We start from the raw sequence: 16,187 nt of genomic DNA, 5'->3' as shown, positions 1-16,187 counted from the left end.
TCAATAAACTCCAGTGGCTCTCTATCACCTTCAGGACTAAATATATAGTCTTCTCTTGGTGTTCAAAACTTTTCATAGCTTCCTGCCCAACTCCAGTTTTTTTAGTATCTTGTATCATGCTACCCCCTGCATTTCTGTGTTTGAATGACATTGGCTTCTTTGATATTCCTTAGAGAAGACATTCCATCTTTCAACTTCACTGGTTGTCCCCAGTAGGTGAAATGCTTTCTCCTCATCTCTACTTCCCAGCTTCCTTATTTTCCTTTAAGTCCTAGTAGCTAAATTCTCACCTTCTATAGAAAGTCTTTTCTAATCCCTCTTAATTTTAGTACCTTCTCTCTAATTTGTTATACAGATAGCTTTTTTGTATGTAGTTGTTTAACATGTTTTCTTTATTATTAGAATGTGAATTCCTTAAGAGCAGAGACTTTTTGCCATTCTTTATATGTTAAACACTTAGCACGGTGTCTCATGCATAGAAAATATTTAACAAATTTAATTTAATAAATTTAATAAATATTAATTGACTGACCAGACCATCTTCTTTTCTGAGTGCACATTTCTTTAATACCATCTTTTACGCCACCTTCACTTTTGTAATTGTTGCAGTGTACTTACAACCATCATTTGCCTTTCCTTTATGTAAATATCCTTTGGATCATCTTCAATTTCAGTTCTTTGGAGACCATAATATTCTCTGCCTTATAACCATTCAAAATTGTCAGAAAAATATCGATATGAGAAATATGAGTCTTCCTCCCACTGGGATAAATCAGAATCTTCTAAGTGAAATCCATAATCATTCAAAAGAAATGACTTTAACTCTCTAAATAAAAAAAGCCAACAATTCTTATTGTACTGGAGCATCCATTTAAAAGTATAGTGCATTATATATGTTTACCCCTTAAAATGTATTAAAATCTTCATTGTGGAAAAATAAGTTGGGCTTTCAATAAACCATATTTTTTCATTTATTCTCCTTTATGAAATTTATGTAAATGGTATCCTGATATCAGAAAATAAAAGCAGTAAGATTAAATCAGTACAATGAAAACTCAAAAAAAAAAAAAGGATTGTTCTGGATATCCATTTTTCAGATAATGGAGTATTAATTTTTTCCATTTAATTTTAATAGAACTATTTTAGAGATAAGTTTAGTAATAAATCAAAAAACAAACTACAATTCCTCAAATTCCTCAAAAGTTAAGTAAAAGAACAAAAGATTATGAAAATTGTACATGACAATATTGTTTTTGTACAGTTTTATTAAAATAAAAGGAATCTGTACAATTTTCTACAGAACCATGTCCTAAACCTTCTTCCCCTTTTCAAAATTCTGTTCATTTCACTTTTTTTCATAAAACTATAATTTAATAAGGTATTCCCATTGTTCATTACATTTAGCCTAAGCATTGTTGCCTTTTAATGTTATTTTTGTTTATTTAGGTATATTTTTCAAGCTACTTAATTTATTCTGCATGTTTTTATATAAATATTGTCATTTATTTAAGTATATCATATTTTCTATTGCTTATGATATAGCAATATTCCATTGTATTCATAAGCCACAATTTAATCAGCCATTCCCCATTTCATGGGCATATAATTCTTTCCAACTTTTTGCTATTGCCAATAATGTTATATATTTTTGCAGAGATGATGTTGGCTTTCTGTTAGTTTTCTCCTTGATATTTAAAATCTCTTAGTAGGATAGTTGAGTCAGTGGTCATACATATTTTTTTGGAAATTTTAAAGTGTAAATTCCATGTTGCTTTCCAAAATAGACCAATTTACAGTTTCCTGCGGAGCAAATTAGCACCTACATTCATTTCATCATATTTTTTTTTATCTTTGCCAGGTTGATGGCATAAAGTGATAATCTGTCACAGAGTTGTTTAAATTTCCATCTCTTTACTTATTAATGATTTCCATTTCTTTTTCAAATAGTTGCTGAAAATTGTTTTTCTTTTAGAAAATGCTGTTTGTAAATCTAAAACCCTTATCTGTTGTGAAATAGCTCTTAATCTTTATAAATTTGCATCATATAGATTTTGGAAATTTTTTTGCCATCAATGTTTAATTCAAAGGCTACATATATATGTATATATAGATATACACATATATGTTCAGACACATTATGATATGGAGATGGAGGTTAAGAGAATAAAATGTATTTGAATCAGTACTGGAGAGAGGAATACCATCAGGTCATAGCCACTGGAGGAGACAGAATATATTTGGGGCTCAGCTAGTAGAACAGTAATTCTGGAAATGATCTTCAGACTTTGATAGGAGAAAGAACAATGGATGATCTTACATGAGACACCTTCCAAAATTTCCATCCAGGTTATACCAGTCTTTATTCACTTTAACTAATGTGGAAGAATGTGGCACTCTCACTTAATGGAGCTGTTCAGTGGTATAAATAATGGCTAGGAGTTTTTGAAGGAGGACTAAAAGAGGTATTATTTAGGTTATGTGATAAGTTTCATTACTCCAGTGCCACAAGCAAAGAAGTAGCCAATTTGTGAAGTTGCATTGGGTATATAATTTTCTTTCTTTTTAAAAATTTTTATTAAAGCTTTTTATTTTCAAAACATATATATAGGTAATTTTCAAAATTCACCCTTATAAAATCTTGTGTTCCAAATTTTTTCCTTTCCTTCCCTCAACCTCCTCCCCTGGATAGCAAGCAATCTAATATATGTTAAATGTGTGCGATTTTTAAAAATGTTAAAATATATGTTAAATCCAATATATGTATAGATATTTATACAATTATTGTGCTGTACAAGAAAAATCAGATCAAAAAAAAGAAAAAAATGGGAAAGAAAACAAAATGCAAGCAAATAACCACAAAAAGAATGAAGATGCCATGTTGTGATCCATACTCAGTTCCCACAGTCCTCTCTCTGGGCGTAGATGGCTCTCTTAAATCACAAGATCATTGGAACTGGCCTCAATGATTTCATTGTTCAAGAGTCATGTCCATCAGAATTGATCTTTGTATAATCTTGTTGTTGCTCTGTACAATGATCTCCTGGTTATGCTTATTTCACTTAGCATCAGTTCAAGTAAGTCTCTCCAAGCCTCTTCAAAAATCATCCTGCTGATCATTTCTTACAGAACAATAATATTCCATAACATTCATATACCATAACTTAGTCAGCCATTCTCCAATTGATGGGCATCCACTCAATTTCCAGTTTCTTGCCACTACAAAAAGGGCTGCCACAAACATTTAGCATGTGCATTTCTTCTATACATATTTCCACAATTATCAAGGCATATAATTTTCTAACACAAAAGTTTCCAAAAGAGCTTCCAGAAAAAAAAAATTGCCTTCCAAAAAGGCAATTAAAGAACTATCTTTAGAGACATGAGAATCTATTTTCATAGGTTTTACCTTTTTTGTAGAGTGATTTCCTAAGCTATAACACTTGTTTCCATAAAATGTATTCATGGAGTGTAAAGGGATTAGTTATATTTTTCCTAATTTCAAGAATTTGTGCCAGAGAGTTCTTGGGAAAGCTAATGTTATGAATTCTTCATCGTTGGAAAATGGGCATTGTTGGCAGCTATTAATCTGACTAATTGACTGCCCCTGTCCTGGTTATGGCTCCCCTTCTTATCTAGTTCCTTTTCTGTTTCCACCCAGCTTTTTTCTAGAACTTCTTAATCTGTAATTTGCTTATGCCTAGATTTCCAAATTTTTATGGCAACATAAAAATCATAGGTCTGTGAAAGGCAGATGTAGGAAAACAATTAGATATATCAGAATAGGATCTTATATTTTCCTGTTATACACCTGGCTCTCTTCAACTTCCTTGAGCTAGAATAAAAATGGACCCTTAGAATCTCGTATATCATATTTCCAAAATCTTGGAGTGACTTTTCACAATAATCAGTGAATAGCATTATGAGGTTGCAGTAGTACCTTCCTCATAGCTCTTCCCTTCCTTTCCCTGTTGGGGGTTAGGGAGAAAAGTGTCTCTTGTTAAGTTACATGGTCTTCAATAGGGTAGGCTAAAAAGGATATGCTGCTTACAGCATGGATCATCTGGTTTTTCTAAGGAACTCTTTTAAATTCTAATAATGAAACTTAATAGACACAGTGTCTGTAGTATTAGAGAACACAGAAAATCTTAATACAAAGAACTGTTCAAAAAAGGCAAACACAAATTGAAGTAGTTAAAAAACCTGACAAAATATTTCATACCTTACTGCGGTAATGAAAATGTACTGGTGAAATTAATGCAGATTTTATAAATTTAGATCTAAGCTTCTCATGGGGGCTCAAGAATAAGAACCCCTGCATTAGGAACAAAAATATGTGAAGAAAATCTTAAATTCCTTTTTTCAATTTGGGGCAAGGGGCAAGGGAATAAATATTCAAGAAATTCAAGTTCAGATTTCTAGTAATTTCAATCCCCTGGATTACATCCACAAACCTGGAAATAAAGGACAAGACTTTTTAGTAGCAGATGAAAATTGCTCATATAAGCCCCACTTTTTTCCAAGACTCATTCTCTTCCTCTCTTCCTCTGTCCTCTCCCTCTCCCACTCTGCCCCTCTCCCTTCTTTCTTTCTCGCCCCGCTCTGTCACACACACACTCCCTTGTCCTCCCTCACCCTGTTCCAAGTGTTCTCTTTTCCTTTGCCAAGACAAATGGGGGCTCAGAACTGTTCCTGTCATAAATTTCACGTTGCTATGCTTTGGCATCACTATTTCCACATATTAGTCTTGCTGCATGGAGAGATTGGCATTAGGTGTCTGCACATATTCATTCTTACCAGCTGGACACAAGCTGGGTGGCTTTTTCTGTGCATTGCCTCTTAATTCTCTTCATAACTCCCTAAAGTTCATTGGAAGAAACAGCTCAAAACCTCCTTAGGGTTGCTGGCTATACTCCCTCAGATTTTTCAGGGATCTTTACTGGAACATAATCCAAATCATTCATGCTAATGTTTTCTCAATTTCCTTATTTACTCTTTAATTCACAATAACTCTAATTGATCACTCCAAACACAACATTGACATGCTGGCCACAGTCCACTCCACAGTTCTCACTAATGTCTTTACTTCATTCTGGAGAGAATGTAAAGGGCAGCAGGACCAGTATTGTTCCTCTTATTTACAAAGATAAGTCTTCTTTGCTTCAGGGATATAGCTACTACTTCTCCATTACCCAGTTGATAAGTCTGAGTTTCCCTCCAACCAGATCTTATTGCCTTAAAAGTGTGTGTAAAATAAGCCTAACAATATAATAAGTTTGGTTAGAAGTTGTTTTCTGCGACCACCACCTCACCCTAGTTATTTTATTTCTTCCTAAGTTATAGGACAGCACATTAAGACATCCTGAATGCTTAGGAATGCTACTGGAAGTTGATACTGAGTAAAGGGATGACAACATTCTAAAATTAGTATCAAACCAAACAGCCTCTTTGTATCAGTATAGTAATAAGTTACCAAGAGAAAGATAAATTATATTCAATATATTTTTAACAAAGTAAAGAAGGCGGCAATATATTTTAGAAAAATGGCTTAAAATAAAAATTTATCACTAACCTTTTAAGTTTCAGCTGTTTGTAAAAATTATTTGAAAATTCACTCTTAAGTAGCGGCTAAATGAAGCAATATTATAATTCCTTTTTTATATGACATATTAGAGTTGAAAATTAGTTTTGTTCCTCTTTAAACTAAAATATTTAAACCTAATCATTTTGCTGAGTGAAATGAGCAGGACCAGGAGATCATTATATACTTCAACAACAATACTATATGATGACCAGTTCTGATGGACCAGGCCATCCTCAGCAACGAGATCGACCAAATCATTTCCAGTGGAGCAGTAATGAACTGAACCAGCTATGGCCAGAAAAAGAACTCTGGGAGATGACTAAAAACCATTACATTGAATTCCCAATCCCTATATTTATGCACACCTGCATTTTTGATTTCCTTCACAAGCTAATTGTACAATATTTCAGAGTCTGATTCTTTTTGTACAGCAAAATAACGTTTTGGTCATGTATACTTATTGTGTATCTAATTTATATTTTAATATATTTAACATCTACTGGTAATCCTGCCATCTAGGGGAGGGGGTGGGGGAATGAGGGGAAAAATTGGAAGAAGAGGTTTGGCAGTTGTTAATGCTGTGAAGTTACCCATGTATATGTCCTATAAATAAAAGGCTATTAAATAAATAAAAAAATAAAAAAAATAAAAAAAAAACCTAATCATTTACATTATGTATGCTTTGATTATTCCTTATAAATCAAAATAGGTTTTGCTTTTCTGGAATATAATTAATTTTCATGTCTACATTTCACATTACCCAAATCCAACAAGTAATCAAAAGTATTGATAGGTCCATTTTAGAGCATTTCATCTTGCTTAAATAAAGTTAGGCTTGAATTTAAAAGGGGAGAGAGGCAAATAGAACTATACTTTACAACTCTAGAAATTATCTTAAATAGATAGTAGAATTATTATGTTTTTAACATCTACTTTGGCTTGTTTCACTTTATCACAAATTGTATTTCCTGACTCACACTGTGTTATAGACATCTTGAGGCCAGTGATGTGCACTTCTGCTTTCTTTTGGCTTCTTGAGGCTCATAATCTGATTTTCTACACAGAGAAATGGAAGTTGTCAACCGACTCAATTTTAATTTTTTTTACTTTCTCACAGCTTTTGCTTTTATTTTTTTTAACCTTTATTTCATTCTTTCCAGTGTACCAATATCCTATACTGGCTTTTATATTTAATGTAATAGACACAGGAAATACTCTTGTTCCATCTATCTATCATGTGCTTTACTTTCAGAAGGACATTTTGACCTTTAGAATTATTAGACCAAAGTATGATTCACTCCTCAGATTAAGCATTCTTTCTCTGACATCCCTTATAACTAGTTTAATTATAATTTAAAATGAGGCTAACTGCTCTTCCTTTTACTTGTGGGGGAGAATGAGAGTGGGTGGCTGAAGGGAGATAGTTGACCCCTTTTCTCTTAAGATGAGACATGACTGATTTACTTGCCCTATGTAAGGACAACCTTACCTCTTAGTTCTTTCAACATTGATCCCTTCAACGATAGTATTCTTTCCCTTCTTCCCCCCTCCTCTACTCCCTCTTTACCAACTTCCCCTGGCATCCCTTTCCTGGTGACTTGCCACTATGGCAACTTTTTCTCTGTTGGAGACAACCAGACATGGTCATATATGAGATTACAGCGTATGTTCCTTCATAAATCATTTGGCAGGTTGAGTTGAGTACTCTAATCTGCCCAGTCTCTTTCCCTTCTGCCTCCTCCAGTTCCCAGCATTTTAATTTTAGCCCTTGCTGAATGTTTGACACACTTGGATGTTTTAATACTCTTTAGCAATAGAGCATTGTTCTGGTGATAACTGAAAGTGTTTGTACACTTTTAGTTAGTTTTTAGGTACTTGAAAATACTCAACAAAAATCCTCCTCTTTATGCTGTTTGCCTGCTGTGAATCAGCAGGCTGTACAAAAGAACTTTGATTGCTTGCTAGAATGGATGATATCAGTCTTTTTTTGTTTTGTTTTTTCTTTTTCTTTTTCTTCAGGATGCTTCAAGATGAAACGCCACAGACATCTAAGCAGCAGTGACAGTTCAGACAATGAGAGTAAGTAGTATGTACCAGCAATCTCATGATCTATCCCCCCCTTGTGGGTTTCCTCCTGTGGTTTGAGGGCAAACAGTTTCACCTCCCTCTATAATTAAAAAAGTGGGGAAGGAGGATCAGAGTTCTATGTCTTTGACTTGGTTTAGACTAAATTTTATTTCTATTAGAAGATAAGTTAAATAAAAAAACAGAATTTGTACTTTTTAATCATACAAATTGTATTGCCTTTTCACATTTCTTTATTTCAAACAGTAGGCAAAGCCTTGTAAAGTTTAAAGGAAGTGTTTGTAAAGGAAGAACCTGGCCTGGTGAATTTTAGACTCTAAATCCTAATTCCAGCCTAACCATTTTATTGTGGGATCTTGGACAAGTCTTTACATGTTAAATGACCAAAATGTGATCATTTTACCTCTTGGATGTAGGGAATAATAATTGTCATCCATCTGTGGGAAATGTTAGTGCTTCAGAAATGCGAAACAGGGTGGTTCTTTTTATAAAAGCTAATTGTCCAAGATTTACCTTTTGATAAATTGCAAAGAGTATAATTTTTGCCAGTTCCCTGCTTAACAGTTTCGGTTTTCCCCGGTTCTTCAGGATACTATTTATGTAGGTGTGACTTGAATTGTTGCTTTTCCTAAATAATATGCAGTGTGATTGCAAAAAAAAAAAGTACACCCTGTTTTTCAGGCTCAAAAAATACAACTTTTTATATAGGCTGGGAGGTCATTTTTTAATACTATTAATCTCTATTAAAAAGATGTTTTCAGTGACAAACAACTTATAATATCTCCTGGGTAAAATAGCAGGTTTGTATTCTTCTGGATGATATTTTTTAAAGTAGTTTATGATGGATTATGTTTTATACTTCACACAGGTCCTTCCACTTCCTTTTCTTCCTGCTCAAAATATAGGAGCAAGTCAAAAACTCCAGCAAAGGAACAAAAGAAACCTGCTGAGGTGAGATCATAAATTCTTCTTGAGTGTGCTCTGGTGATAAGATCAGAGAGGGTTTTGTTTTTGTTTGTTTTTTTAATACTCCCCCCCCCCCCCACCATCTTCTCTGGTTTATCTGAAGTTTTACAGAGTAAAGTGTACACTTAATGGAGAGCAGCAGTGGGACTATTTCCAGTCATAAATTATAAGTATTGCACCTGGCTAGATAGGATCAAAGCTTTAGAAATAGAAGTGACCTTTAAAATCATCTAGTCCAGCCCCCTCATTTTGCAGATGAAATACCAAAAACCCAGAGAGAGTAAAATCACACAAGATTAAAACCTTGGAATTTTGAATCATAAGTCCATATTCTTTCCATTCTACCTCCCTGTCTCATCCATTAAAAAAGATTATTATTCCCTAAGGGTGGAATAATATTGGGATCATTTGCAATTTTGGAAACTTTTTAGATTCTTTGTTTTAGTGACTGTCACAGAACCGCATATAGTGTTTGGCTTAATAAATTAACTGTTTGGGACCTCAGAAGATATCTAGTCTAACCCTCTCAAACCAAGGCCAAGGAAGCTTAACTGCTTTCCAAACATGATCTATTACTACCTGAATTGCTTGGATCACAGTTGAGCTGAGCAAAGATTTCCCTGGTTGAAAATGAAGTTCGTTTCTACCAGTAGGAGCCCAGGAGACTCCATACTTTTGTAAGCTAATTAACCCTGATTCTAAGCATCCTTGAGATCTCCTTAGGTTTGGGGCTGCTGGTTCGTAGCCCTAAATTGAATTCTTGGCCCCATTACACATTTAGAAATAAAAAATACTCAGAACTTCTAAGATTCTGAGCCTTGGCAAAAGTTAAGCATTCTAATATTCTAATATATTGTCATCACTTCTCAAACAGATGTTTTGAAATATTGAGACACCATGTCACAACTTTGTGTTGAAGCATTATATTTTTTATTATTGAAAATCAGTTCTTTGAGATTAAGAACTATGTCCAACTTTGATTTCCCCTATAGCACTTAACATTTTGCTACATATACATACATATCCAATAAATGATTGTTTGACTTGGGGATATGATCATTCATAATAATTAGCCTTGACAGTAAAATAATTTTATGAGAATGTTCCTTATATAAATTCATTAGTAAACATTTATTAAATTCCTGCTGTGATGATATCCTTTGGGGATACAAAATCCCTGCTCTCAAGGATGTTGATTTTACTGCATGAAATGTAACAAATGTTAATATATGATCTTAGGACTGAATCACAATCATGAATGTTTTCTCTCATTTTTATGAGACAAATGTTTCTAATCTTAAGGCAGCATATATATGTATATATGTGTGTGTAGCTATAGATATAGATATACACACATACAGATATATATGTGAGTTATTATTGTTAGTCGTTAAATATCATTGATGGGGGGGGATAGTCCATTATATTAATGTATCCTTTTAATCCCTAAGTAGCTAGAAAATTGAAATATATTTTCTGAATTCATAAAGTATGGCAGAGACCCTCTCCTTATTTTTCTTAGGGGATTCTAAAAATACACTTCTTTCCCTATTTAGAATCCTTTGAATGAAATGGATATTAACATATTCTTTTAGTTTGTGAAACTTTGCTGAGTTGGAAAAGAAATATATCTAAAATATTTCATTTTCTATTCTTGCTTATTTCTAAAGATTCAAGGACTGGTGGATAGTACTTTGTATGTAACCATTTTTGTATTTGTATTATCTAACATGTTTCAATTATCTAAGGTACTTAGATGGTTGAACAGTTAGGGAATACAGTACCTATTTATTATGCAATGAGGAAAAGGAATTAGGTAATATGAATAATAGAAAACAGAATAGTCCATACATATCCTTACTGTAAGGGAAACCTAAATAAAAGCCCTCAATTTCCTAACTTTACTAGTTACAACCTTAGATCTTATAATGAGTCATGTTTCAGTCATGATTGATTTTATGACAGAGCTCCTCACACAATAACTTAAATTTAATGGGACTTTTGGAGTATCATAGATTTCTTCTCATAGTAGATCAACATGGAAGCTTTTACTTGTTTCATTTTTCTGAATGAGGTTAATTTCCCCTCCTTAGGCACTTTGATGTTCCCCAGGTTCATTGGGCCCACCATACTGCTGCCACATTTAGTGTAAACAGATGCATAGTTTTATTCCTATTGCAACTCAGAACTTCTGAAAGCAGTATGCCAGCTTCTGCTTCTCTAGCAGCAAACTCCATCCAACCATTTCTAACAATATGTTAAGCACTTGCATAGCAATTTTTGTTAACTTAGAATTCTGGTAGTTCACCTGTAGCAGAATTCAGATAAATCTTTATCCTTATTTTCTTTGTCTTTTTGTTATCCATTCAGATAGGGAAGTCATCTCTTAGGTGAAATCAAACTGTTTAATAGAGCTTTTGACCTCAGAAAAAAAATATTTTCTCCAAGGATTTTGGGCTCTATGAAATTCAACTTTGCTTCCACTTAAAGGTGGCAATTGTAAAAGCCTCTGCTCATAAATTACTCTTTTAGGCCTTTTCCTTTGTCCCCAGTCCCTTTCCACATACTTAATTTTTTATCTGCAGCCCTCTTTTGGTGTTTCCAGAGTTCCTTTTTATCCTCACCTCCTAGCTTCTCCTGTTTGCGGATTGCCTCTAGTTATAGTTTGTTCTGCAATCTGTAGCCCTCAGGAATTCTGATAAGAAGACTCTCTGGCAATGAATGGAATTTGAATTCTGGTGCCAAACTTCAGATAACCTTCCTGTTGCCTCTTTCCTTCATCCAGCTAAGAGGTAGAAATCTTGTGTTTTTTAGAGGTGCTGAAGAGAAATGCTGATATGATCCCAGGACCTCCTTGATCCTTCCTTCCTGACTGAAGCCAATTTTACATTTTAGTTTTATCCCCCTTTATGAAGAATGTTGCAGAACTTTATTAGAAAGAGAGGAATTGTATCTACTGTGGTGATGTTACAATCAACTCATTATTCTTCTCTTAGTCTCTAATCAGATTCAACTGAGTGTCCCCTTTAGTGGTTTGTTTTTAGGGTTGACAACCCTAGGGATAGCAAATCCCTTGGGAATGAAATTCACATATAAAAGGTTTTTTTTAAGTTCATAAGTTGAGAGAAACAGCATTAGTAATTGTTTGACACTTATTATAGTTTCTCTTTGTTCTTTCCCTTCAGTTGAAGGTAAAAGTGATGCTACTTTAGGCAAAGAAGTAAAGACTTTGAAGTTTATTTTTAAGCCCTAGCCTTTTTTTTTTTTTAAACTGGAGGATAATGTTGGAGGAGAGCTGCCTTTCTCGGTCTAATCTTTCTCCAATATCAAAATGAGGAAAATATGTTAAGCATTTATTTGCACACTTGTGTTTACATTTAAATAGAAATTTATTTATACTGAAGAGTAACCTCAATCAAAATTTTCATTTTAAAAACTTTTACTCTGAATATGGTAAAAATAAATGTCTCACATCATTCATCCTCTCTATTACTCTTGTTAATCAAGGACTTATTAGATCTCTTTTCTCCACATTTCATTATTTTAAAACTAGAAAAGACCTTAGTATATACTATAATGTGCTATCTTTGGTGATAGTGGTGGTGGTGGTAGAATTGGAAATTTTGCATCATCATGTCTCCAGACTAAGAATTAGTGATAGTTTTTTTTTTTTTTTTCCAGAGATTTTGTAAACAGGATTCATGGTTTTGGTAGAAGTTAAATGATTTAAGTTTCTAACTCTGGAATTCCATAACTCTGGTTTATTTGAAGATAGAAATAAAAGGACTGGCAGTGAAACTTACTATGAAAGGTCTCTTATGTGCAAAGTAGGTATTGGGAAATAAGTAAAGTAGGTATGATAAGCATTGGGAAATATATAAAGGTTTAAATAAAGCACCTTCCCTATCTTCATGAATGTTATAGTGCAGTACTAAGATACAACACAATCACAACTACTACATTAGAAAATTAAAAACGAAAAATTAAAAATTATTTCACTAAGTGAAATAAGGGGGAAATTGTGTATGTATGAGAAAGAGACATAAAAAGAGACAAAAAGACAGAAAAGCACACAGAGACAGACTTAGTTATTCCCTTTATCTGCCATTGTTGCCTTAGTAATCTCCTAATCCTGAATATCTTCCATTACCTCTTCTTCCCCTCCCTGTTTCTTCCTGTTCTCTAGAGTTATGCTAAGGAAATCCCAAAAGTATGTTGTACAGATTCACTATACATTTTTGTCTAAAGTCACCTAGGCCCTAATGTCTGCATGATTATCTTTTATTAATTTCTTATCAATACTGTTGAGGGCCATCTCTAGTCATCTTGATCTATATCTTGTCACTGGACCCAGATGGTTCTGGAGGAAAAAGTAAGGCTGCTGACTTTGCACAGCTCTCCCTCACTGAAATCCAACTTGCTTGAATATCATTGCATCACCTCCTTGATATCCTGGTGACCTCTAGGAGAACAAAGGACAAACAACAATCAATACCATCACATTCCTTATAGTATATATTCTAGATTTTCTCCTCTCTGTTGAAATCCCCAAACATGTTCTGATTTCTAGTCTTATCAGATGACTGCGTATATCACTTGACTCAGAATATTGAGCTCAAACAACTTGAATTTCTTTAGCTCAATCTCCCTTTCCTTGCCAAGACTATTTACCATTGCAAAAAAAAATTGTGATAGCTTATTCATGTGGAGCTGACCCTATTAATCTTCATTTCTGTGTTTAGATGGTCACTCAAGTAACTAACTATCTTCATTTTGAGATATTCTATGATCATGAAAGAAATTAAAGAATCATTCTGGGAAATGGGAAGGAAAGGGGTATTTTCCCAAGAGCAAACTATAGGTGGGGGCTTCATGATGAGTTGGATGGAACTTCAGAGTGAAGTAAACAAATGTGAATTTGTTGAATACAAAAAAACAAAAAACAAAAAAACAAATACCATACTGAGACACTAGCTGTTTGACTCTGGACAACTCAATCTCCCTATATTCCATTTTCTCCCATTATAAATAAGAATGTTGAACTTATTGGTTTCTAAGGTTCTTTCTAATTCTGAATCTGTGATCCTATGATTTGGGTTTTATGTAAACTGTATAGACAACTAGCTAAAATGTATTTATGCAACTTTAATAGTGGATGCAGAGTTAGGGGGACCTGAATTCAAAATTGGTCTCAGATACATGGAGACATTCTGAGAAAGTCTTTTATCCTTGATTGCTTAAAAAAAAAAAGAGTTTACTGTTTGTGGTTTTATAGTTAGTAGAGGTTATTGATAACAATAGTTGCATAGATGAGAGTGATTTAGTGGCTATGAAGCTAGAAAGTCCTGAGTTCATGTCCTGCCTTTGACACACTGGCTTTTGTGATCATTGGCAAGTAACATCCTCACAGTGCCCCTGGCAATACTTTTAAGCCTGTAAATTTTCTGAAGGTAGAGGGAGTTTCCTCACATCCTCATCCCTCAATGAAAATGTTGCATAGAGTCTTCAAATTTTAGAGCTAAAAGATATCTTAGAAATCATCTAGATAAGCCTCCTCATTTTATAGAGACTGAGACCCAGAGAGCTGTATTGCTTTGTCCAAAATCACACTAGTTATATAAATGCTTTCTGTATAAGCTTATTTGGGATGTTCATTTCTTGAGCCAAATGTTATTTCCACTATATTAATAAAAATGCTTTTATGTTATGTTAAGGGTTTGTTGGAAGTAGAGAAGGAAGAAGAATTAGAATGATTACAATATCCTCATGATATTTTGGGGAAAAAAGCAGGGCAAGCCAAAGGAAATAAGATTGGAAAGAAGAGTCAGAAGCACTCTAATCATGCTTTAATGTGGGGTAGTAGTAATTAAAGCCACAAAAATTAGAACCAGAGTATTATTCCCTTCTAATTTCATTTAAGATTTGTTAATGCAATCAATAAAAAAAATTATACCGGCATTTTGAAAAGAACCATGATCTTAGGGACTAGAGTACCAGGTTTGTTACTGACCTGGTCCAATGTAGCCTCGGGTTGAGTGAAGGGATGTGGTGTGTGGTGTAGGAGGAACATAGTCTACATGACTAGAGATTAATTTTTGACTTCAGTCTCTCATCATCACTATCCAGTTGCTAAGTCTTATTGTTTCTTCCTCCACACCACAGGTCATGTTGATTCATTTATTCATGTAGCCACTCCCCAAGTTCATGTTCTTCTCACCTCACTTGGAGCATTATTATGGAAGTCTGTATTTTTCATTGATCTCTTGGTTTTCAGTCTCTCCCCAGTCTACTTCATCCTCCCCTTGGCTGCCAAAATAATTTTCCCTAAGCACAAACTGACCAAGGTACTCTTAACTATTTCTGCCTCCTTGCAATTTCCAGAACTTTTCTGTGGGTTCTTCTTGTCTCTTGGATAAAACACACTCCTGCTTTGGCCTTTAAATCATATCATAGTCTGCCTCCAGCCTTTCCAGTCTTGCTTCACCCACTCATTCTTCATACTCTCTACATTCCTTCCACATTGACTTACTTGATCTTCTTGAAAGTTAACATTCTATCTTTGTCTTCCGTATTTTGGCAGAAGCAATCTCTCATGTTTAGAATTCACTCCTTCATTTCTATCTCTAAGAATCCTTAGCTTCTCCAAGGCTCAACCCAGACTTCTGAGGAATCCTTCCTACTCCTCCTGTCCTCAACTCATTCTATATTTTATTATCTGTTTACATGGTATATTCCTCAGTAGATTCTAAGCTCTCTGGGGGCAGAAATTGTTTTTTTTCCTTTATTTTTTTTTTATCTTTGTTTCACTAGCCCCTAGCAAAATGCTTTTCACTTTAATTTTTAAATTAAATTTTGTGACCTTAGGCATATGACTTTCCCTTTCTGGGCTTCAGTTTTTTGAGGTTGTTGGAGGAGGAAACATGTTTATTAAGTATCTCCTTTGTGCCAGGCACTATACTGAGTACTTTACAAATTTTAGATCTCATCTCATCTGATCCCCACAATAATCCTGGGAGATACTATTATTATTCCCATTTTTACAATTGAGGAAAGTGAGACTTAGGTTGAATAACTTGCCTAAAGTCACAGTGCCAGGAAGTATCTGAAGTCAAATTTGACTCAAGGCCAAGCATTATGTTCTAATTTCATAGTGCCTGGGTTCTTTTTTTTCCCTAAAAATACAGTGAAATTTTAATTTATTGTGATAATAAAAACATGTTTTTCCCTAATCTTTTTTTTCTTTTTAAATAGCATTTTATTTTTCTAATACATGCAAAGATAGTTTTCAACATTCACCTTTGCAAAACTTTGTATTCCATATTTTTCTCCATCTCCTGCCCCCTCCCTAAGACAGTATGCAATTCGATATAGGTTAAACATGTGCAATTTTTCTAAACATATTTCCATATCCGGCATGCCGAGCAAGAAAAATCAGATCAGAAGGGAAAAACACACAGAAAAAAATCCCAAGCAAACAAACAACAAAAAGGTGAAAATATTATGTTTTGAGCCATAGTTCTCTCTCTGAATGTAGATAGCACTTTCCATCACAAGT

The 16,187-nt window shown here is 34.0% G+C and overlaps 1 protein-coding gene across 2 annotated transcripts in view; it reads left to right on the top strand.

Annotated features, from left to right (window-relative positions):
• Positions 1-16,187, top strand: part of JADE3 (jade family PHD finger 3) — a 185,898-nt gene that overhangs the window by 100,998 nt on the left and 68,713 nt on the right. The window contains exons 3-4 of one of the 2 annotated variants that reach the window (XM_031959076.1): positions 7,601-7,660; positions 8,535-8,617. In XM_031959076.1, the coding sequence (XP_031814936.1) occupies positions 7,612-7,660; positions 8,535-8,617 (132 nt within the window). In that variant the 5' untranslated portion in view covers positions 7,601-7,611. Of the gene's footprint in view, positions 1-7,600; positions 7,661-8,534; positions 8,618-16,187 lie in introns of those variants that run through there. The other variant, XM_023500389.2, reaches the window with a different exon arrangement.

The sequence above is a fragment of the Sarcophilus harrisii genome, chromosome 3 (assembly GCF_902635505.1).
Source record: "Sarcophilus harrisii chromosome 3, mSarHar1.11, whole genome shotgun sequence".
Lineage (NCBI taxonomy): Eukaryota > Metazoa > Chordata > Mammalia > Dasyuromorphia > Dasyuridae > Sarcophilus > Sarcophilus harrisii.
The sequence above is the reverse complement of the archived record's forward strand: the minus strand, read 5'-3'. Positions and strand labels throughout refer to the sequence as shown.